Source organism: Mchenga conophoros, linkage group LG7 (assembly GCF_057382185.1).
Source record: "Mchenga conophoros isolate Kocher_MC1m ecotype Shallow Benthic linkage group LG7, M_conophoros_male_GT1.1, whole genome shotgun sequence".
Lineage (NCBI taxonomy): Eukaryota > Metazoa > Chordata > Actinopteri > Cichliformes > Cichlidae > Mchenga > Mchenga conophoros.
This window is the reverse complement of record NC_140532.1, coordinates 63,757,804-63,778,350: the sequence shown is the minus strand read 5'-3', so window position 1 is coordinate 63,778,350 and position 20,547 is coordinate 63,757,804. Positions and strand designations below refer to the sequence as shown.

General features: G+C 42.0%; 1 protein-coding gene across 3 annotated transcripts in view; it reads right to left on the bottom strand.

Annotated features, from left to right (window-relative positions):
- Positions 1-1,048: 1,048 nt before the first annotated feature.
- The window catches only part of LOC146571491 (basic helix-loop-helix ARNT-like protein 1), a 32,262-nt gene continuing 12,763 nt past the window's right edge, over positions 1,049-20,547 (bottom strand). For 2 of the 3 annotated variants that reach the window (XM_085280727.1, XM_085280728.1), the window contains exons 4-20: positions 19,214-19,361; positions 18,762-18,782; positions 18,507-18,539; positions 17,172-17,201; positions 16,437-16,594; positions 15,928-16,007; positions 15,720-15,812; positions 15,333-15,450; positions 14,804-14,953; positions 9,481-9,727; positions 8,657-8,763; positions 8,403-8,553; positions 8,202-8,281; positions 7,974-8,082; positions 6,619-6,712; positions 5,321-5,414; positions 1,049-5,239 (exon numbers count right to left, since the gene is read on the bottom strand). In XM_085280727.1, the coding sequence (XP_085136853.1) occupies positions 5,082-5,239; positions 5,321-5,414; positions 6,619-6,712; positions 7,974-8,082; positions 8,202-8,281; positions 8,403-8,553; positions 8,657-8,763; positions 9,481-9,727; positions 14,804-14,953; positions 15,333-15,450; positions 15,720-15,812; positions 15,928-16,007; positions 16,437-16,594; positions 17,172-17,201; positions 18,507-18,539; positions 18,762-18,782; positions 19,214-19,361 (1,871 nt within the window). In that variant the 3' untranslated portion in view covers positions 1,049-5,081. The remainder of the gene's footprint in view (positions 5,240-5,320; positions 5,415-6,618; positions 6,713-7,973; positions 8,083-8,201; positions 8,282-8,402; positions 8,554-8,656; positions 8,764-9,480; positions 9,728-14,803; positions 14,954-15,332; positions 15,451-15,719; positions 15,813-15,927; positions 16,008-16,436; positions 16,595-17,171; positions 17,202-18,506; positions 18,540-18,761; positions 18,783-19,213; positions 19,362-20,547) is intronic. The other variant, XM_085280729.1, reaches the window with a different exon arrangement.

Genomic DNA, 20,547 nt, shown 5'->3' with positions numbered 1-20,547 from the left:
TGGTTGTTTGGGGAAATCCCAGCAGATCAGCTGTTTCTGAAATACTCAAATTAGCCCATCTGGCAGCAACAACATTAAAAGTCACCTTTCTTTTTATTCTGATGCTTGGTTTGAGCTTCAGCAGGTCACCTTGAATGCATCGAGTTGCTGCCATGTGATTGGCTGATTATAGATTTACTTAGATTAGGTATATATTAACAATTAGCTGAAAAGGTGTACCTAATAAAGTGGCTATAAGTATATACATGGCAGAAAATGAGTCCTCTCGAACCCTAAGGTGCTTATGGTGATTAAAATCTCCACCTCAGATGTTTCCAACACTGGCTGTTTACATGTTAATCACTCATTAATAAGTCAAACATTGTGTCATTTGAATGCAAGCCGTCCTGCTGAAGCCTTCTGCTGTTATAACAGCTTCACGTCCAGGTCTTGGCGCCGCACACTGATCCAGGCTGCGTGATTAGTGATGTTTGAAGCCTGCAGATGTGATCGGCGTGCAGTGACTCAGCTTTAGAAGACATCCCTCCAGATGCAGCAGCACTGAAAGTTTTGAAATATTAAAATTCAGATGCCTTCGCATAACACGCAGAGTCTCAAGAAGAAACTTTACTTTCAATTTTTAAAGCGGCATCTGAGGTGTTGTGAAGCTTTGGCAGAGGATGAAAGAAATGCTCAGTAACAGGAAAACGACCCAACCTCGGCTGGACAGATCAAATATAGATACGCTGCTTCCACTGTAACCATGATTATTTAATGTGCGTCCAGTGTCTGCTCATGCTTTGAGCAACTTTACAGGGCCGCGGGAAGCAAACCACGACGAACCTCTCGGGTTAACCTACAAGCTCTTTGTCCCGCTGAAGTGTGCTTTAACCGCTCAGCTCTATTCAGCTGCATGTGGCGGTGGAGAAGCAGCAGCAGCAGCAGCGTTTCTCTGTTGCAGATTCTGCCCGAGCTGGATGGCAACACCATATAAAAATACCAGCGGGCTTCACCGATTGGCTGAGAGTTGTGAATGAAGCCAGCAAGCGACTGTAAACACGGGCGAATCTCGATGACAGAAACAAATAATTTTATTTGAAAAATATTTCACTGCTGATACATACAATACACTCATCATACTCATATATATTTGCATAAAGTATACTCTTAACATGATAATATTTAAAGATTTGATACATTATCGTCAGGTGGGGCAGGGAGATATCAACAAGGAGAACACTTTATTGTAGTGTGTAGAGTAGAAACACTTAAAACAGAAATAAACCCACTAGAACAGATACAGAGGGGACCTTGCCAGCTGCTGCCTGATTGGAGGAGGACGGCGGAGGCGGAGTCTGAGCCCGGCTTAAACTTAAGCGGCTGAGGTCCAAACAGCAGCTGGTGCTGCAGCTGCCACTCTCGCAGCATTCAGCCTCCTCAAATAAGGATTTCTTTTAAAAGCTGCTGCCACAGTTGGTCGATGTTAACATTGTCTGCCCACGTGGAAATAAAAAAGGGGACTTGTATTAGCCCAGCTTGTGTCTCACATGTATTTTCTTTGAAAGTTAAAAACAGAAAACCCATCATGAAAAAGTATTTTCCTCAAGTGTTAGCCCCGCCCACATCAAAAGTGTTCTAAGTTTGACAGGAAGCCTCGTGTTTGTATAAGAACGTGCTGGTCACTGTGAGAAGCTGAGAAGTTATACATCAGCCCTTTAAAGACCTTTTTCATGTCATACACAAGAACACAGTTTACTTTTGTTTATGCTTTGCAAATAGAGCGATGAAGAAAACTTCTTTTGTTTCTGTGTTTTTTATTCATTTACTTTTTTTAAATACATCTCTGGGATTTCGTCTTTCAGACTCAAATCCAGGCTTTATCGCTGCGCCTCCAAACCGGAGCCTTCATAATGTATTTATAATGCAGCGCCATTAAAAAAATATTTCCAAACATCTAATTAGATTTTTTTTTTGTTTCCAAAACTGATTTCAGAAAGTTAAAAGGCAAATCTGATTGTGTCTTTGCTTCTTTTGGTTTTTGTCATGTCTGCCTCTAATTTATCAGACAACACAAAGGCCTGGGGCTGTGACAGCAGAGAGGTGAAGAGGTCAAATTAGGGATCATCTTCATCATCGAGGGAAAAAAAAGTCTATTAAAAATCTCTCGTGACCCCCAGAAACTGTTGCAGGAAGTGATTAGAGATGTTGGTGAGCTCCATCTTCGTTACAAAGTCCTCTTTGTTCACCAGCAGTTAGTAAGGTAGTTTGAATTAACAGTTGGGTGAAACGGGCAAAAAAAAAAAAAAAGACCAAATTTAAGAGTAAATGCAGTCTGGCAAGTCTGCAAATAAATCAGCTGAGAGGTTTTTTGGGGGGTTTTTCAGCTTCTTTTAGCCCCATCCAGGCTGGTTAAAAAAGGGGGTGGATCCTTCTGTGGGTGGTGTAAAGTAAAGCCCAAAGAGCCCATCCAGTCCTCTCTGCTGAGAACACAGTTCAACACAAGACTGAGAGGCTGAAGGATCAGTGAGGGGGTGAGCAGGTGGAGACCCTGTAACCCAAGCTTATTGGTTTTTATGTTAGCAGGCTGACGCCGCGTCGCCTCCCACATTGTCAATAAAATGGCAGTGAAGAACATTTCCTCATGGAGGAGCACTTGAACAGTCCTGGTTTGCTGTCGAGCACACCGAGTGTGCCCGCCCATACAGCTGCTGCTCCCACCGGACTCAATTAACCACCTTTTCCCCCCATTAAAGCCTCGTTCTTTGTTCTGACAGCTGTCAGAGCTTCACTCCAGCTGTTCGCTCCTCTCCTGCGGAGCGCTCGCTGCAAACGCTCAGAAGCCCACCAGAGATAAACGAGCAGGAGGCCGTCCACGAGGAGGAACAGATCTTCGCTGATGGTCTTTTTTTTTTATTATTCCTTTGACCTACAATGCTGGAGTCTTTCAATCTATGCACCAAGACTGTCTTATATTCAGAGCTGGTTTATGGGTCTCCCTGTGGGACTGTGCTGCTCGATTAGGTTCAGTGCAGTTTCACCCGTGTTTATAGGCCTTGTTTTTGAAATAATGAATGATGGGAGTAGATTTACACTTTTTAGCCTTTTTGGTCCAATAGAAATCAAAACGTTTATGACAGATTGGAGATTTTCAGTTGGCTAAGCTGATTAAGGACTGAGCTTGACTCTCATGCAGCACGTCGGAGCTGCAGACGCTGCCGACGCTGCCGACATTCTCTCAAGGTTTGGGTCTTGGATCGGTTGGGTTTTTCCCTCCTCTTTCTTCTTCGGGGAGAAACTTAACGCAAATAAAAGATTTGGCACTTTTTTTTCTTTTTTTAAATAGATGGCTTCAGTAGTTTGGACTTAAGATCACTACTGAGCACCAGTCATTTAAAAAGCTTCAGTGGTGAAAGGAAAAAGCTTAACGTTGGTTAATAAAGCATCACTTGCCAATAATGCAAAGATTTAAAACTGCAAGTGCAGCAGGCGAGCTGGGAACTCAGTAAAGATGACGCTGAAAAAATAAGATTCTGGAGTCTGCTCGAGTCTGAGTGATGCAAATTTGTCACAAATTACGAACCAAACGGACCTTCGAGGCTTTGCAATCAGTGAGTGTGAGGATCTGTGTGGATGTCTGCTCGCCTGCCTGTTCTCTGTGACCACATGGACTCATCTGTGGAGAATCTACACTACACTGCGTCCACGCCCGTCTACCTGCAGAGAGCATTTGGATTGGTATGAGGAAGAACCGCTCTGTGGGCTGAAGAGAAAGACTAAGTTCTAAAACAAGAACCAGAGTATTAAAACCACTGCAGCCACTGTCCGCTTTTATTCTGCATCTTTTATGTTCATACGCAAGCAGACAGTGGCAGTACCATCGACTACGTCATGTTATTACTGCAGCCGTGTGGCGTTTGGTCCTTGGTGTGTGAGTTTAGACCCGTGGCTGTGTTTAGTCCCTCTTAAATCTATCCACGATCCCGAGGCTGTTCTAATCGCCTGCTTTATTTCACCAGCGCCTTTTAAATAGACGGGAACACGTGACGCAGGGAACCCCGACCTAACGGAGCTCTGCACACCCGTCTCGCTTACTGCTGGGATTTTTATTATATTTGCAATGTTTCAACTTATCCCTCCTTCTTCCGTATAGGAAGCATGTCTGCATTCACTAGAAAATAACAGTAAAAAGATCAGTTTGATTTATAAGCAAGGCCACACAGGCCAACCTGTTAAACCTTACTGGTCTGTTTCTCAACACACACACACACAGGCACACGCACAGGGATCCTCAACCCAACAACCCCCCCCCTCAATTCCAGCGCTTTCGCCTTTTTTTTCTAGCTTCCTAATGCCTCTCTCAGAAGCACTGCAGGCTGTTTGAGTGAACACAGAAGGAAACTGAGAAGTTCGGTATTTCTGAGGAAACAGACGAGGATGAGCAGCTTGGAGTAAAAGTTTGCGTAAACTCTGGAAACAGCAGCTGGGCGGTGCCTTCCAAAACAATTCAGTCTTTACAAAAAAGAAGGAAGAAGTTAAATACATGAGATACACCTGGTAGTGGAATTTTGGGAATAAAGGTCCTCTGAGTATCTTCTGTTGTGTGTTCACGTCCTCGTGCTTGTACAGTATCCTACAGGGAAACCTCAGAGACAGGGGGCTCACCACCCAACACAACACCATTAAACTTCTGCCACCGTCTCGAGTGTCTTGGGGGAGGGGAGGGGGGCCTTCTGTTAATTTGCGTTGATGGGGTAGAGAGTGAAGGAGCATTGACATGTCAGCACCGCCGTTGTTAGAGAAATGGTTTCTCACCGTGGCAACGTTAGAAAACCAGCACTGGAAAAATTAGCATCTTAACAGGATCTCAGCTCCACCTGCAGGGAATGACGAACCAAAAACTTGGGGGTGAAACCTAACGGCCATCCAGTCTGATGGACACCTAAAGAGAGAGGATCTCCTCTGTATCTACAGAGCGTTTTTTTTTCTTCCTTTTTTTGTTAAGATGGACATTTTTGCGGTGCCGTCATGCACACAGGTTGGAAAACGTGGCAACCAGACGTCGACCCCACGTCAGCAGCTCCGGCTCGTCCCTCCCAGCTTCCTCACAACGGCCAGGGTAGGTCGCTGAAGTCGACGGGCCCCCCGAGGCCAGCGTCCGCCTCCAGCAAGGACATAATGACAGCCATGGCCGCCTCGTCGTTGCTGGGGCTGCTGGAACCGGGCTCATCCATGATGTCTATGCTCAGGTGGGAGTTGTCACCTTTACAGAGAGCAACTTGTTAAGAAGATGACTGATGAAGAGGTCATAATCATAAAATGACAGATTTACTCAGTGACTTACTCATGATGGACTGGTTGGAGTAGGGGTAGCCAACAGAGTCGGGTCCAGGAAGCATCCCCGTGCTTTGCAGCTCGGGCGTCCCGCCGTTCTGAATCTGCAGAGACGACATGAGTAAACATCAGTTCAATGTAAAAACATTGAACTTGTTCAGTGAGAGCGAACACTGAGGTTCGCGGAAGCATGAACTTGTATACACATGTTAAACTGTTAAGCAGCATTTTTATCATTATTAAAACAGGATAAAATAATTTTGTACATTTTGATCTTCTGGGTTTGTTCTAGGGGCATTTTTTTCAGGTTTTAGACAGACCCATGAAGTTCCTGCACTATAAATACTAAGATTAGACCAGACGAGTTTGGTGTTTCAACAATGCAATTATGTCTAAAGTAGAGACGAGGACAGTTATTCTGTTAGGGTAGTGCAGGAGCTAGAGCAGTGGTGTCAAACATGAAGCCTGGGGCCCAGAGTTGGCCTCTGAAAGACTCCAGCCCACTGGATGGCTCTGAAAAATGTGAAGGAGTGCATAGATTTGAAGTTTTAACAGTTTTTACAACTTCTCCTAATGATAAAGAACCCAGATTAATTGCCATTCACACAGCAAAGTAATTAGGTAATAGATAAACACTTAAATGACATAAAGTTCCTGGTTTTTCCGTATTTACTATATAAAATTATGATTTTTACATTAAGTACACAGGACATTTTCTCTGAATTAACAAAAATGTAATATTTTACAATTTCAGGACCATCTGGGCAAAGAACTACCAGAACCTTTTCTGTAATTATACACATTTATCGTGTAGTCTAAGGAGCTTCTTGAAGATGATTCACCTCTCATCTGAGAAGTGAATCATCTTCAAGAAACTCAGACTACGATGACCTGAATGACTAAGAACCATCACAGACATTCATCGTGTAGTTTCACTGATTCAGCTCACTCAGAGTCAGAGTCTGGATTTGGCCCACATTGTAAAAGGAGTCTGACATCCCTGCCCTGGAGGGTCAAACTGTTTAATTTTATCCTAAAATAAATAAATGTGCATGACAACAGAGAGATGACAATACCGAGCAAGTGATTTACAGAATTATTTTATTAGTAGTGACTTTTAAAGACACCATCTCAAAATAAAGGACATCTAAAGACTTTATTTTTCACGTTTTATTTACAGATATATGAATATTTTTTTTAAATGTCCTGCAGGAACCCCGAGCACGTGGCCCTCACCACAGTGCACGTTCACAGAGAAGCACACAAATTCAACTGCTTTCAGGTCAATTAGGTGTGTGTGTGTGTTACCTTCTTGCCCCCTGGGGAGCAGGTGTCGGGTGGAGGTGTGCTGGTAATATTCAGAGGGCTGGAGCCACAGCTGGAGGGGGAGGAGCCTCGAATCCTGATAGGGAGAAACAGATAACAGCAGTGTTTCTGAATCAGATCTAGGCTGTCTCCAATCGTCTATTCCTGTATTCACACTCGCCATTTTGAATGAACTGAAAAGTACAAGTACATGAAACACAACAAGTACACCATTCCAGGTACTCGTAGAGTCGATATCAAGTACCAACACGATGCTAGTGCTACAATAAGCCTATTTATTTTGTGACTATGTTAATTGCTCTCAAACACTTAAAGAAAGGTTTTTCCATTGCATGTATGCTGATCCTTTGTGGTTTCTTCTCCTAGCAACCAGTGCAGCGCTGAGGTATCACACACTAAATACAAGGGAACTGAACAGATTATACCTGAAACAGCTTTGTGAGTCCAGATCAAACATACTTCAGATTTAAATATCAGGTCGGTAAATCCCTCGTCATGGTTGGAGAGACTCTACGAGGTTTGCAGCTGGCAACAATAATTTGTTTTCCTGCCTCAGAACCTGCACCAGGTGGAGAATGTCTTCATGCTGCTCTCTTATGTGACATGCCAGAGCAGAACAAGGACGACTAATCCTCTGTGTATTTGCTAAAGAGGCAGCCAATTATTGCCTTGTTATTTTTTTGTCCTACAGGATAAAAGAAAATGTGCATGTTCACACGTACTGCATGAGTAATTACACACACGCGTGTATGTATCGCTGCATCAGGCATGAATTCATGTGGTCTGCAAATTTGACCAGTCTCAGAAGGTCAAACAGCATCTTTCCCTAAAATGCCAAAAAATCTTCCAGCACATGAAAACCCCAAATAAAAAAAGTCCCTCTTCTATCAGCCTCACTGAACACAATCATTTTTCAGAACTGCCATAACAATCGGGCGATCATTTATCAGCAGAGACAGTCTGTGGTATTTTGGCTGGGTTTCATCATCAGCCTTGAAGTTTCACAAAGCGAGGAGAAGAGCCTGCAGCGCGAACACACTGTCCTACTTTAGACAGCACAGAACATGTGCCTATTCTCCATTTTATTGTAACCTGACATTTGAAATGATTCAGTGCAGAAAAATGAGGTAAAATCCTGCATATGGTTTGTCATATACTCACCTGCCAGTGTGTACAGCTGGCTTGTAATACCTGATAATTCATTCTCTGTGTCACCTCTATCAGCATGATCTGAGTAAGAAACTAGGCCACGGTGATTTTCCATTAGAGCACTAATGCTGGTTTTCTGCTCGACTGGTTTGAGATTGTAAAAACCACAGAAATTCTCCTATTCTCACCTCTGGATCTCCATCACTTCCTCAGCAATCATGCGTCCAATCTTCCCAGCTCCCGCTCTTGTGCCGCCGGGGATACCAGGCACCGTCTGCAGCGCCCGCCTCCCCCCACCTACCAATCAGCAGCAATCAAGAGAAGAAGAATGTATGCACTGTGAAGAATAACTGTGGACATGGGCTGATGTTTTTGATAAATAAGCAGGGAGTGAAAGAATGAAGGAAGTCATTTACCCTCTGAGGTCAGGACGCTGTCCATACTCTGTGGAGAGGCAGCAGACTGAGGGTAATCTGATCCCTCCATCATAGGACACCTGAAGAAGGGGGGGAAAGCGCACAGGTGATGTACCCGAGTCTTCAAAGAGCCAAAATATTTTTGTTTATAGCTTAAAAACTTCCAGGTAAAGCAAATAAAATGCGTTTTCAGATACTTACGACACCACAGTGTTGGTAGACACGATGTACTCCACCTCCTTGGTCCAGGGGTTCATAAAGCTGAACCATCTGCTTCTTAACGTGATGAAGGAGCCATCTTTGATCTTGAACTTGTAACAGTTGGTGTTGATCTTCTCCCTCATCTGTAGCACTGTGGACATTTGCGATACATTCGCAGTGAGCACACGCATTCATTCATTCACATCTTCTCTATTAAACTCTAACAAGGATTCTAGAGGTTTCTCAGAAGGCACCTTGTCTATGACATTCTGCCAGGTGGCTGATGTCGTCCTGGTGGAAATACTCATAGAAGGAAGTTCCCAGCAGCTCCTGGGGTAGGTAGGCTAGGATGGCTGTGGCTCTGGAAGAACACACAGACACAAAGAGGATTGTTCGCTTGCAGCTGCTGGTGAGAGTCTTAATTATGGGCAACAAAGGTTTTCTAAGATAGTGAATCACCCAAAAACAGATCACTGTGTCCTGAAACCTCACTGCACTTAATGCACTGAGCAAGAATAAAACTCATTTAACTGAAAAGCTTTTCATCTGTACTAAAGGCCGGTTGTAACACAGCACCAAGGTAAAACAGTGTGTACTGAAACATAATGTGTTCATCTAAACAGCTAAAATTAAAAACTCAAAAATCACCGCATCCTAAACAGGGGTGTATTTGACTCCATCGTGTTTGTTGCTAACAAAGGCTGTGCTAAATGACACAGCGCTGCAGGTAAAAGCAGACTATTTGTGGCTCTACTCTGACATTTTATGCACTACAAGTTATTTCGATTTCTCTGAATCCATATTTCCTCACAGCTCTCACCCCTCCACCCTTCAGGAGGCAATTTCATATCAAACTCTCATATCAAAATTACAGTCTGTTCAATTTTTGGCCATTTTATCCTTTTATTATCCAATCTTTTGCTCTCTAAATATATCAACAAGCAGGCGGACTCTGAGGATAAGCTGAGGGAAATGCGACCTTGAAAATCATGTGAGTATGGAAGCAGCTGAACTTTACTGTCCTGTCACATAAATCAAGACGAGGTGACCTATTCGGCTCTCCCCTTTTGCCTCTCACCTCTGGTCAACGAAGACGAACTTGCCGTCGATGGCGTGCCGGGAGACGTACTCTGTCGGCTTCACCCTGATGTCTGCCAGGCTGGGCTGGGGGACGATGTGGGGGTGCAGGCGGCCGATGGCCACCAGGCAGCTCAGGTTGCAGCCCTCGTTGTCGGGTTCATTGTCTTCGTCGAGACCCATCTTGGTAGGTGGCCAGCTCTTCAAGTAGCCTGTGCTGTGGATAGTGCAGAAGCTCTTACGGTCCGCTGTAATGAGAGTGAAGAGACGCGAGAGAGAGGCGTTAAAATTAGAAATAAGCAGGGCCATCTTAGTGGGATACCGTCACCATGCTGTGGGGTATGATGGAGCATTTTTTACAGTTCACTGAACTGAATGTGATGGGGATTTATTTTTGATTATGAACCCACATCTGAACAGTTTGGCTGATTGATTCAAAATCTCTTACAAAACGCTGAGGAAGCCACAGCAGTGATGCAGTTACAGCTAATTAGGGCTGCTCGATTATGGCAAAAATGATAATCACGATTATTTTCACTGAAATTGAGATCACGATTATTTGACGATATTTATTTAACCCTTTAAGACCTACTATAGAACCAAGTCCACCAGAGCTTATATTATTTTTTTTACATGCTGTAGTGCCATTTGTGGGAGCATTTCAAGTTGCTATACATCAATACAACTGTTATAGCCCATATTTTAATAATATGTATGCATTAAGTGCATAGTAATTACATAAATTGCAAAAAAGTGCAATAAACTACAAAAAAAAATTGAAAATCGCTTTTGTTTTGTTTACATATATTTCTACTTGGAGAAATTTAAGAGGTTTATCCCTCAAAACTTTAAATACAATAAAGTTGCAAAAAATAGTTTACAACAACAGGAAATTTATTTTGAGTGTCTTCATAGTTTTATTTTGGAGATACAGCAATTTTTATATACTGCAGGAAAAACAAAAAACAATCCTATGATGCAAATTTGCAAAGAAAACAGCAGGTGCATCATTTCACTGTGGGAAGTGTTACGAACAGCTGATAGGAACGGCAAAGCGTGTTTCTGGAATATTATGTTTTTGTTCCTGCAAGCGCTTTTTATGCAATTTTTGCAAAGCTATATGTGGAACGAAACCGTGACCGAGGACAAGCTGATGGCATCAGATGTAAGTACAACTCCTCCGGTTTCATATGCAAAACAAATTATTGCGCTAGCTTACACAGTTCAGGTTCTACAGGGATTTAAAAATAGTTACGCAAAACGGAGCGTGCTGCTCTGACCGGCTTTAAAGGGTTAACAATGACTTTTAAAAAAATAATATAAAATAGTGTGCAACACCACTGAAGTTTTTTTTTTAAACTCTTTTCAACCAACGGCAGTCACTCTCCAAATAACTTCTGCTTAGCTTTCCGAGCTTCCCTCGGGTCCTCTTAATCAGCGGTCTCCAACCTTTTTTGCGCCACGGACCAGTTTATGCCCGACAATATTTTCACGGACCGGCCTTTAAGGTGTCGCGGATAAATGAGGGAGGGGCTAATAATCGGCTCAGTCATTTTTAATGATCGTTGAAAGCCCAGATCGTAATCGTGATTAAAATTCGATTAATTGAGCAGCCCTACAGCTAATTATCAAATACAAATCAAAACACTAGGCTGAACCCTTGAAGACAAATCATACGGTCGTCCCTGCAGGATTAAAGGATCACAGTTAATCAGCTAGTGCTGTGTGGACTTTGGCCTGTACCCTCTTTAAACTATTTTTGACAAATGAGCCCATCTGTGATTTTCAGGGCTGTTTATTTCTTGCTCTTTGCCATAAAACTACAAGATTAGAAACTACAAGAACCTCCTGCCTGGCAACTTCATCTTCAACAGCCTTTGTCCAGTATATCTGCCATCCTTCCTCTGCAAACGCCCAAACCATCTGGAACACCTTTCCACTCTCTATGAAGACGGGAGTACTTCTCCCATCTCCTCAACACATGTTACACAAGTAAAATACCTTCTTGGCGGTTTCACTTCTGTAGCTGTACTGAACTTTGCAGCCCCCCCCCATGTAACACAGAGAAGTGTGTCTCCATGAACGTTAACTGCTAACATTTTTTAACATGAACTGTGACAATCAGCTGCATGTATGTGCCTGCAAATGTTCCTCTGATTATAAAAGACGTTTTACACTCCAGTTCCTCAATAAGCTACTAAGTAGCTCCAAACGCAGCCAGCCATGTTTTCATTTGCTCTTAGACCAGTGGAGCAGATGCTGCTATGTATTCCAGGAAAATCTTCTTATATTGACTGATCGAAGTGCAAATGTCCCGTGCGTCACTTTCCGACGAGGAAAATTGAGCGACCCAGGCTCCGTTCGTGTCTTGTTCTAAACCTTTGATTTTTAATCTTAAAAACTCGAGTCCAGGCGTGATGTTACACTGCACTCCAATGTGTTCCAGCTAATTCACCACGGCTGAAACCACCGTCTGCCAAGCTGACTCAGACTGCTTTCAGCCCTGACCTGCTTGGCACACAGCTAATGAAGTGTGATATAGAGGTTGCCAGAACAGCCCAGGTGCAATTTCCAAATAAGATTCACACAAATCAGAATTTGGTCAGTTAAATGTGATTCAGCAGGTCCCATGTGTTGTTGTCGTTCATATTTTTTTACTTGATTAATGGGCCATCACGTGTTTCTGTTCAAATTAAACTACCTCAGTGCTTTTTAATTGCAACATAACATTTTCTTGTAGTTTGTGATGTTGTTAAATGATAGTCTGGTTCTTGCTCAGAGTTCAAATTCATTTTTGGCTTTAGCCGTTTTTGTGTTAACTTTTACTGTTTGGACCAACTCTGCAGAAATGAGCCGGAGGCAGAGCGTGACACCAGCAGAACCAAACTGTTTTCTGTATGATTTAATCAGCCTTACACACTGTTGCGGATCAATTTTGGCCCGCCCACTCTACCTTACAGTGTTACTTCATTGAGATTTTTAGGCATTTGCTCAGCACAGCTGAATCTTAAGGTCCAACCACATCATTACATTCAGGGTGAGGTCTGGACTTTTACTGGCCCATTGCAACTGTTCATCAACAACAAAGCAAACTGTTAAGGTAGTTAGGCCAAAGTTCACTTTAATGAGAACGTTGTCATCTTGCGAGAATAAAAATCCATCTTCACATTTTCACTCTGTGGATCTCTTCACAATAAAAGTCCAACTGAAGTAATCGTAAGAGTGAAGAAACAGCTTGATACTTTTCTTTCCAGCCACCCAGCTGTAGATTTGCTGCTGTGCAGGGGATCGCTGTCGTGTCACACGACCCAACTTCGTCATTTCCAAGCTTTATTAAGGGGCAGACGGCCTCAGATGTGTCTCTAGAATACCTATGTATACAGCTGAGTTCATGATCTTTTTCTAAATATAATGTTATGAACTTTAACAGTTAACATGTTAACTGAGGCCTGTAGAGCCGGAGATGTAGCTCCTGGGTTATTTGTAGTGCCTTTGAGCATTGCACAGTCTGACCTTGGGGTGAATTCTGGAAAGATTATAGCGTTATGTTATCACCCTCCTGAATGCTCCATAGAAGCAAACTGCACAACTTCTGCTTTTACAGAGGTAGTCATTCTTGCTCATCAGTTTGTCAAGTGCATTTGATTATCAGCACCTGGCTTCTTCTTCCCCTTTAAATTATAGAAGCAGTTAATAAAGATCATAAAGATTCCGGCAAAAATCTTCTTCATCTGACTTTACCGAGCAACCGCCTATCAGGAAAAAAAGGCCCTGCGCCTCAGGTTTCAGCTCCTCTCATCTACAAGTGCAGCGCATGTTGTTTGCAGATAAGCGCTCGCAGTCTCACTCAACTGAAAGCATCTTTGATTGATGCTTCATAGCTCTGACTTTCAGAGGCAGCCCTATTTTCAAAGATTATCACTGGTGAGATTCTTTTATGGCGTGTAAGCTTTGCTGATTAATTAAAAGGTTTTCAAATGAATAAATAAACTCTGTCCTCTCATCGGGTAATAGGACGCATTCATACACAGAAAACACATCATTCAAATAACTACTTAAACACAAAAGAAATACCTGAAACATGAATAAATAATCACTGCTCCATCATTACTGTTATAGCTTCCCCACCTGAGCCCTCATGCATTACCGAAATAGGATGCATCTATTTTAGCCAGTTCTAGTATAAAAGACAAGAAAAAAGCTGATAACTGTCAAATGTATCGTTTTCATTATAATATGAAAAATTTGAATAGTTAAACTAACAAAAGCCGACCAAAAATTTAACCTTTTCAAGCACTAAAATCTAAGCAGACAGGTCTTTCTCTAGAATTTGTTTTTGACAATATAGAGCGGGTAAATAAAGGTTAAATAAACACCATGCTCTCATGCCAACTGAGGTGCAATTCCTTGTTATGAAAAGGATGTGAACCTAAAAATAGAAGAACAGGAACACCAGGAAATGAGGGCTTTTGGTTTCATAAGGAGGTGATGGAGATATTTACAAAGCACTGTGTGAGATGTAAATAGAGAGGAGAGAGAAGCCGCTCCAAAGGTCTCTTAAGACACGGGATGCAAAACACTGCTGGCTTCATCGAGCTGATATAGTGGAAGCTCTCCGCAATTCAGACGTGGCTTATTTTTATGTTAATGCTCCTCACCCGTTCTGTCAGACGATGTGGGAGAAACGAGCCACAGCAGCAATACCTTTTACCCTTTAGGCCTGACAGTGATGTAAAATGCTTGAAATTAGAGTTTGTTTAAAACGACGATACTTTGGTAATTACAGATGCTACATCCTACATGTAGTCATGATGGTGCATCTACACCCTTAGATAATTGTTAAAGGGAAAAACACACCATGTCATTTATTGTTAGATCCTGACCAGTCCTATCTCTGTGTCAAGGGTAATTAAGTTCTTGCTGTAGTGCTGCGTGCATAAATGAGTGCATCCTTCTTTATTTAGAGATGCTTGCACACGGACCCTGCAGGTATGTCATTAACTTAGAATAAAGAGTTTTAGAAGCAACTGGGAACAACAAACTAACTTCAGCTGTTACTTTTTGTCAGATCTAGACACCAATCTCCAAAAGAGTAAGTGGTAACTTGACTGCACGTGCTTCATAAGATTGCTGTCACAGCTTTTCACAAGGCTGTGATCAGTCCACCCATACAGAAACAGCACTGACAAGCAGAGACATCAGATTTACAGAAATGAGTGGATGTCAGAAAGGGACCAGAGAGCTGATAAGCACAGAGCTTTTTCAGGTGGTGCTCTGACAGAGAGGAAGGTTGTCAGGTTTTAATGAAGACGATGGCACGCTACCTTTTTTCTTAGAGCAGGTGGAGGGAAAGTCTTTATCTTCTACTTTGACAGACTGCCTGTTGCACTTCATCCTGCAGAAAAATGACCGCCTAGCTCCAGAACAGAGTCTAGAAGGACCGGGGGTGATGTCCGTCTTCACAGGAAGACCAGCTGCAAAAATAAAGGAAAGAAAATAATCAGTCAACAGAAAACGACTATTCTTTCAAGCCTCAGCAATTTTAGAAAGAAGGACTTGCACACAAATAACAAAGGAAACGCACATGTGGAAAATAAATCCATTTGGAGCTCTTGGTTGCATTTTCTATTCTTAGTGCCTTGAATGATGCACACTTCCCCTGTTTTACCTCCAGCTGTGTTTGCCATCGTTAAATCAACAGGCTTTTCCTTTGAGAAAATGCACTGACTGTTTCTAGCCTTCAGTTCCCTATATGGGGTTCCTTTTTCACACCATTTGGTGTGACAGATTTTAACGGCATTGACCAAACTCTTGGCTCTACAAAACAGATTACACACGTCCATTTTTGCTTACTTTTAGCATCGATGAGTCTCTCTCGTGGGGCTGTATCAGAGGACGACAGCTGCTCTTTGACCTTGGCGATGTCCTTGGGGTGAAGGTAGTCAAACAGGCTCTGACCTATCAGGTCATTCTTGAGAGGAGAGAGAAAGATGAATAAATTTGAATTGTTTAATTTGTGGAATTTCAAATTAGGATGGATAGACAGATGTTTGCTGGCTATGAATTGTCCACTTGTTTGTGTAGTAATAGTGATTGAGCAGATTCACAGCATCCTTCTTTTGCTTTGTAAAGGAACTAACGCATGCCTGACGCAGATCCACAGTAAAGCCTTTTAAGGTGGCTTAAAAATCATCCACCATTAACAAAAAGATCCCTTCATTCCTCAGGCTGTCAGCGTACCTGGCTGTAGTTGAGAATCTTGTACACGGATTCAGAAACAAACAGGATCTTGCCACGATCGCATCCGACCACAAACAGGAAGCCATCAGCAGCCTGCATTATTAAACAGAACGTTAAAAACTGGATTAAAAGTTCATTTCTGGAGGTTTTTCTCCCCCTTTGTATAGTTATAAAAAGAACCTTAATTATTTTTGATTTTTCCACTCACCCTTAGTATCAAGTGCTTCAGTTCATCATCTGAGAGGAAGGAAGGCTTGTAGTTTGCCTCTGTGTACGGGTTGGCTGCACCTGCACACAACATTAAAACACACGCAGGTCACACCTGTGACTATTCAGACTGCACATGCACACATAAGAGCATTTTTAGAAAGCTGTATGCTCCCACTTAATCTTATTTGCTTTGAGTACCATGAATTTATCTCCCTTTAAGAATTGCACACAGTTCCATATTTGGAAATGTTTACCAAAGGATTACCAATATCAACTGACCATCATCAATTATCTTCTTTATTTGTCACCTGATCAGTAAAAACCTCTCACGTTTCCCATGTTTATGAATATGTTTCGTTGTTTAATCTTTATTTAACTGGGATGGAAACCCTCAGGTCCTCAACAGCGCATATTTCACATGTTAGTACAAAAACTGATGCGAGCAAGTGTTTGAATGAGAAGACTTTTCACTTCGTTGCCTCCCCAACCCTCCCAGTTGATTCTAACCTCTGAGCGTCTTCATGTGTTGGACAGCCATCCGGAGGACTGTCAGTTTATCCAGCTTGCGGGACATGGCATTGCAGGTGGGCACCAGTGACGCCAGCTCATCGATGAAGCTGTTCATCTTGTCTCTGCGACGTTTCTCAATCTGGCTATGGGCCTCTCTGTGCAGGAGAAGACATCAGACATCAAAAAAGTGTCAATGAACAAAGTCATTTTCCACCCATCTTGCTGGCAGAAATCCACAGTAAATAATAATAAACCAGCTTGGCTGAACTTTACCTGCTCTACAAAATACAAACTCCTAGCACCTTATCCAACAGACTCCACTGTCTACGCATTCATAGTCCTGTCTAACATGATATAAATCAGCTAGCAAGACGCAAAGAAAACAGCCTCAAGAGACATGAAGAAATCCAGTTTTTGTTGTTCTGCCGATCCTCCACGACTATAAGGTTATATCCTTCCTGCTTGTCTGCTCTCGCTTTGCACAGAAGCAGCTATAAAAGAGAATTCTTTCCATGTAAGAGAAAGACAGCTTGGCTTTAGCAATTAGGTTTGCTTTTACAGTCCCCTTCCACATAATGCTTGGATCTATACACTTCAATGTATAAAGTTTCTTATTATCAGTGTGCACAAAGATCTCTCTGTCCCCATCCACAGAGTGACATTTAATTCATGCAAGGGAGCTTAGCAGGTAAGGGGGAATGGGAGAGAGAGAAAGAAAAGGAGTGTTTATACCTGGCATTCTTAATCCTGCCCTGTTGGTCACTGAAAAGACAAAACAGAGAAAGAATTAGAGAGAGAAATTAGAGAGGACTGAAGGGTTTGATTGTTAAATTAATGCGATAGCACATACTTTAAAAGGGCAGCAAGAGGGCAAATCTGATGACTAATGCAGTACAAACATGACACATCTCTTTATCTCATATTTACAGTTAGGAAAAAAGAGCAACAACAAGGAAAATGTCCACTCCACTCTACAGACACACCCAGACGATGACTTCATAGTACATGCAAATGATTCCTTGACTTTCCAAAAACAATTAGGACGAGTTAAACTCGTCTAAAAAGTCAGGAGACTGACTTTATTTTGAGATAAAGCATCTCTCCAAACTCGGCGTTGTCTGTGTCTTTTTTGGGTTATTTCTGCTAGTGGAAGATTTGTCTAATCCAGTGTGTGGCGAGCACTTAGTTCAGTAAAACCAAAGGGTTAAGTAATACATCCAAAGCCCCTTAAGTTGCTATGTAACGTGACTACGTCATTCACTCTCCTTCAGGCAGCACTCCCTACTGCACCCCCAGCTGAACTGCAGACATGTCTGTACAGTAGTGAAATGGTTCTCCTCGATTGGCTTTGGTGTCACAGTGCAGTGTGCAAGAGATTTTCCCCTGGAGAGTAACATGCATTACAGCAGCTGTAGTAGTTTATGATACTTTTCCTGTGCAGCTTATTACATTCATTCAACTTTGCTTTAACTTTATGAACATTTCTGCAAAAAATTATTTTAATACACCCATCACTGCCTTTCTTTCCCTGTTAAGTGAAATTAAATTGCACTGATGACGTCCGATGCAATAAAATGATCGAACATGCAGTCCTAACATGGTGAAAAACTCTGACGTGTCAGATTTGGTCATATAGATCATGGCAAAAGTCCTCGTGGCGGAAAACTTAAACATCTTTACTGGGTGTTTATTACCCGATCGTTCTCTACTGTGCTCTAAAGGACAAACCTTGGAATCTGTGTAATATTCAGAGCAACATGGATTTTTATTCTAGTAAGAGCTGCTGTTGTTAAAAATAACATCTCTCAATACTCTGAGCAGCATCCAGTGTAAAACCTCCATTCACCTCCTCTGTGTTTATGTGGGCACTGAAACATCCAAATACAGATCTCTGAGATTCACAAATGTGAGTGTGAAAACACGAACGTTATGATTTGGCTCAACGGACCCTTTAAGTTGAAATCAACAGGGAACCCAATCGTGCCAGAAGCAGGATATTTCAAGAGCAATAAACAGACACATCCAGCAGATTAAAGCTCTATCACCATGGCAATAATGGCGCCTTACCTGCCCAGTTTATCTTTATCTGGGTCCATGTCACTGAGAAGGAGAAAACAGGAGATATAAGTTTCAGCAAGACCACAGGAACACATTCAAATAACCAGAGCACTTCACAAAGGGTTCACTGGGTTGAGTAGGTTTGCTTTTCAGTCTGTTCAATATTTCATGGTGCAAAAGATTATGTGTGAGGGTTCAGTGGCATTTCAGGCTGATTAATTGAGTTTGCTAGATCTACTAACATCGAGTCAGGTTTGAACTTACTCAAATGAGAAGCCATCAATTCTGCAAAGAAACACAAATTTATCAATCAATTTTTTGTCACTGAATGATTCAGATCATTATGTTTTTTTTAAACAACGTGTAAAGTGTTAGCAACATTGGCTAACAGTGTTTAAGGACACAAATGTTATGAATATTGTAGCACACCTGCACTAATGAATGCAAAAGACTTTGTGTCTCCATAATCAGACATGGTTAATAGGACCAGAAACACTCTGTCTATCTAGTCATTTCACTTTATCACTTCTTCCCATAATTCTCAGTCTGTATATTTTTCCCCTTTCTCTGTGCACCTTATTGCCAAGAATAAATTCAAGGTCTATTTATGTGATGTTACAGTTACCACTGCTGGTAAGTCAAGCAGTAGTAGCAAATATGTTTATATTACCAATAAAGTGAGCATTTGAGCTTCTCTTTCTTCCTTGTCTACTTACTGGTAGTCGGTGGTGCTGCCTTTCCTTTTGCGGGTGTAGTCCATGCCAGGCGTGCTGATGGAACTGGAGATGAGGTCAGTGGAGCTGGGGGACATGAAGTCGGTCATTGTAGACGAGATGTCCATCCTTTGGTCTGCCATCAGGTCATCTGCACAGCACAATGAGACACTGAGCTTAAAAACAGACATCTCTCTGTGTGCGGATTTAAGGCCTTTATACACAGTGTCACAAAAAAATAAATAAAAAAATAAATAAAAATAAATAAAAAAAAACCCCAAGATTCCATTCTTTTGTTGGTTTGTTTTTGGGGTTTTTTGTAGGTACGAACTGGTCGTGTAAAGCGTATACACACTGAAAGCAGTCTGTTTTTGTGAAAAATGCACTGCAAAAGTTGGTGTTTTTCCTTCATTTATTTGTCACCGCATTTGTGGCTTTACCAGTGCACAAGTGTTTCACCAAATTTAAAAAAAATACTACATACACATTTTTAGTAACCATTTTTATTTCACCGGCTGCTGAAGCTACATAATCTTAAGACAAACTGGCAACCTAGTAAACCACACTGCCAAACCAGAATAACAACAGTTGACGACTTTCTTTGTTGTGACTCTTTCTGGGTGACTCTGCAGTGGTTATCAAGCCGCCTGCCTGCACAGGGCTCCAGATGAGGAGGAGTGACTGCTGTGCCACTGCTGACTGAGATCACAACACTCTGCGTGGTTGGAATAATTACATTTGCCCCAAACGAGTTGGTGGCTGTGTGAGTCTATAACTCATATTCATAGCAAAAAGTAAAACAAAAGCTCCCACTCCTGTATGAGACATCATTGCGGCTATATAAAGCTCTTGCAGTTTGACCAAGTACGGTAAATGTTATTTTATTCACTTATTTATTTTTTTTTAAATTGAAGGACAAATGCACATATTTAAAGGGGACCTATATATTGTTTTATTGGTGTAAAGATTCTTAAACCACAGTCTGTTGTTGTAGACAGCAAACCAGATGGATGATGCCTCTGGCACACATTTCAAAAATCCAAAAGGACTATCCAGCAGTTTCAAATACAGCACAATAAACCAGCAACTGTCATGATTGCCAGATTAGTTCAACAGCTAAACAAACGTATCAGCTGCTGTTTTGACAATGTAGCACAATTACATGAATAACCGAGCTGACGCTAATCTGACACGTAAATGTATTAACCAGGGGGCGTTAAACAAGCTGCTCAGAGGACAGAACCGGCCAGCAAAAACATCCACTATGGTTCCCTGGATGGCACTGCAAAGTGTGAAAATTTCACCTCATTAATATCCAGAATTGTTCATTAAATGTA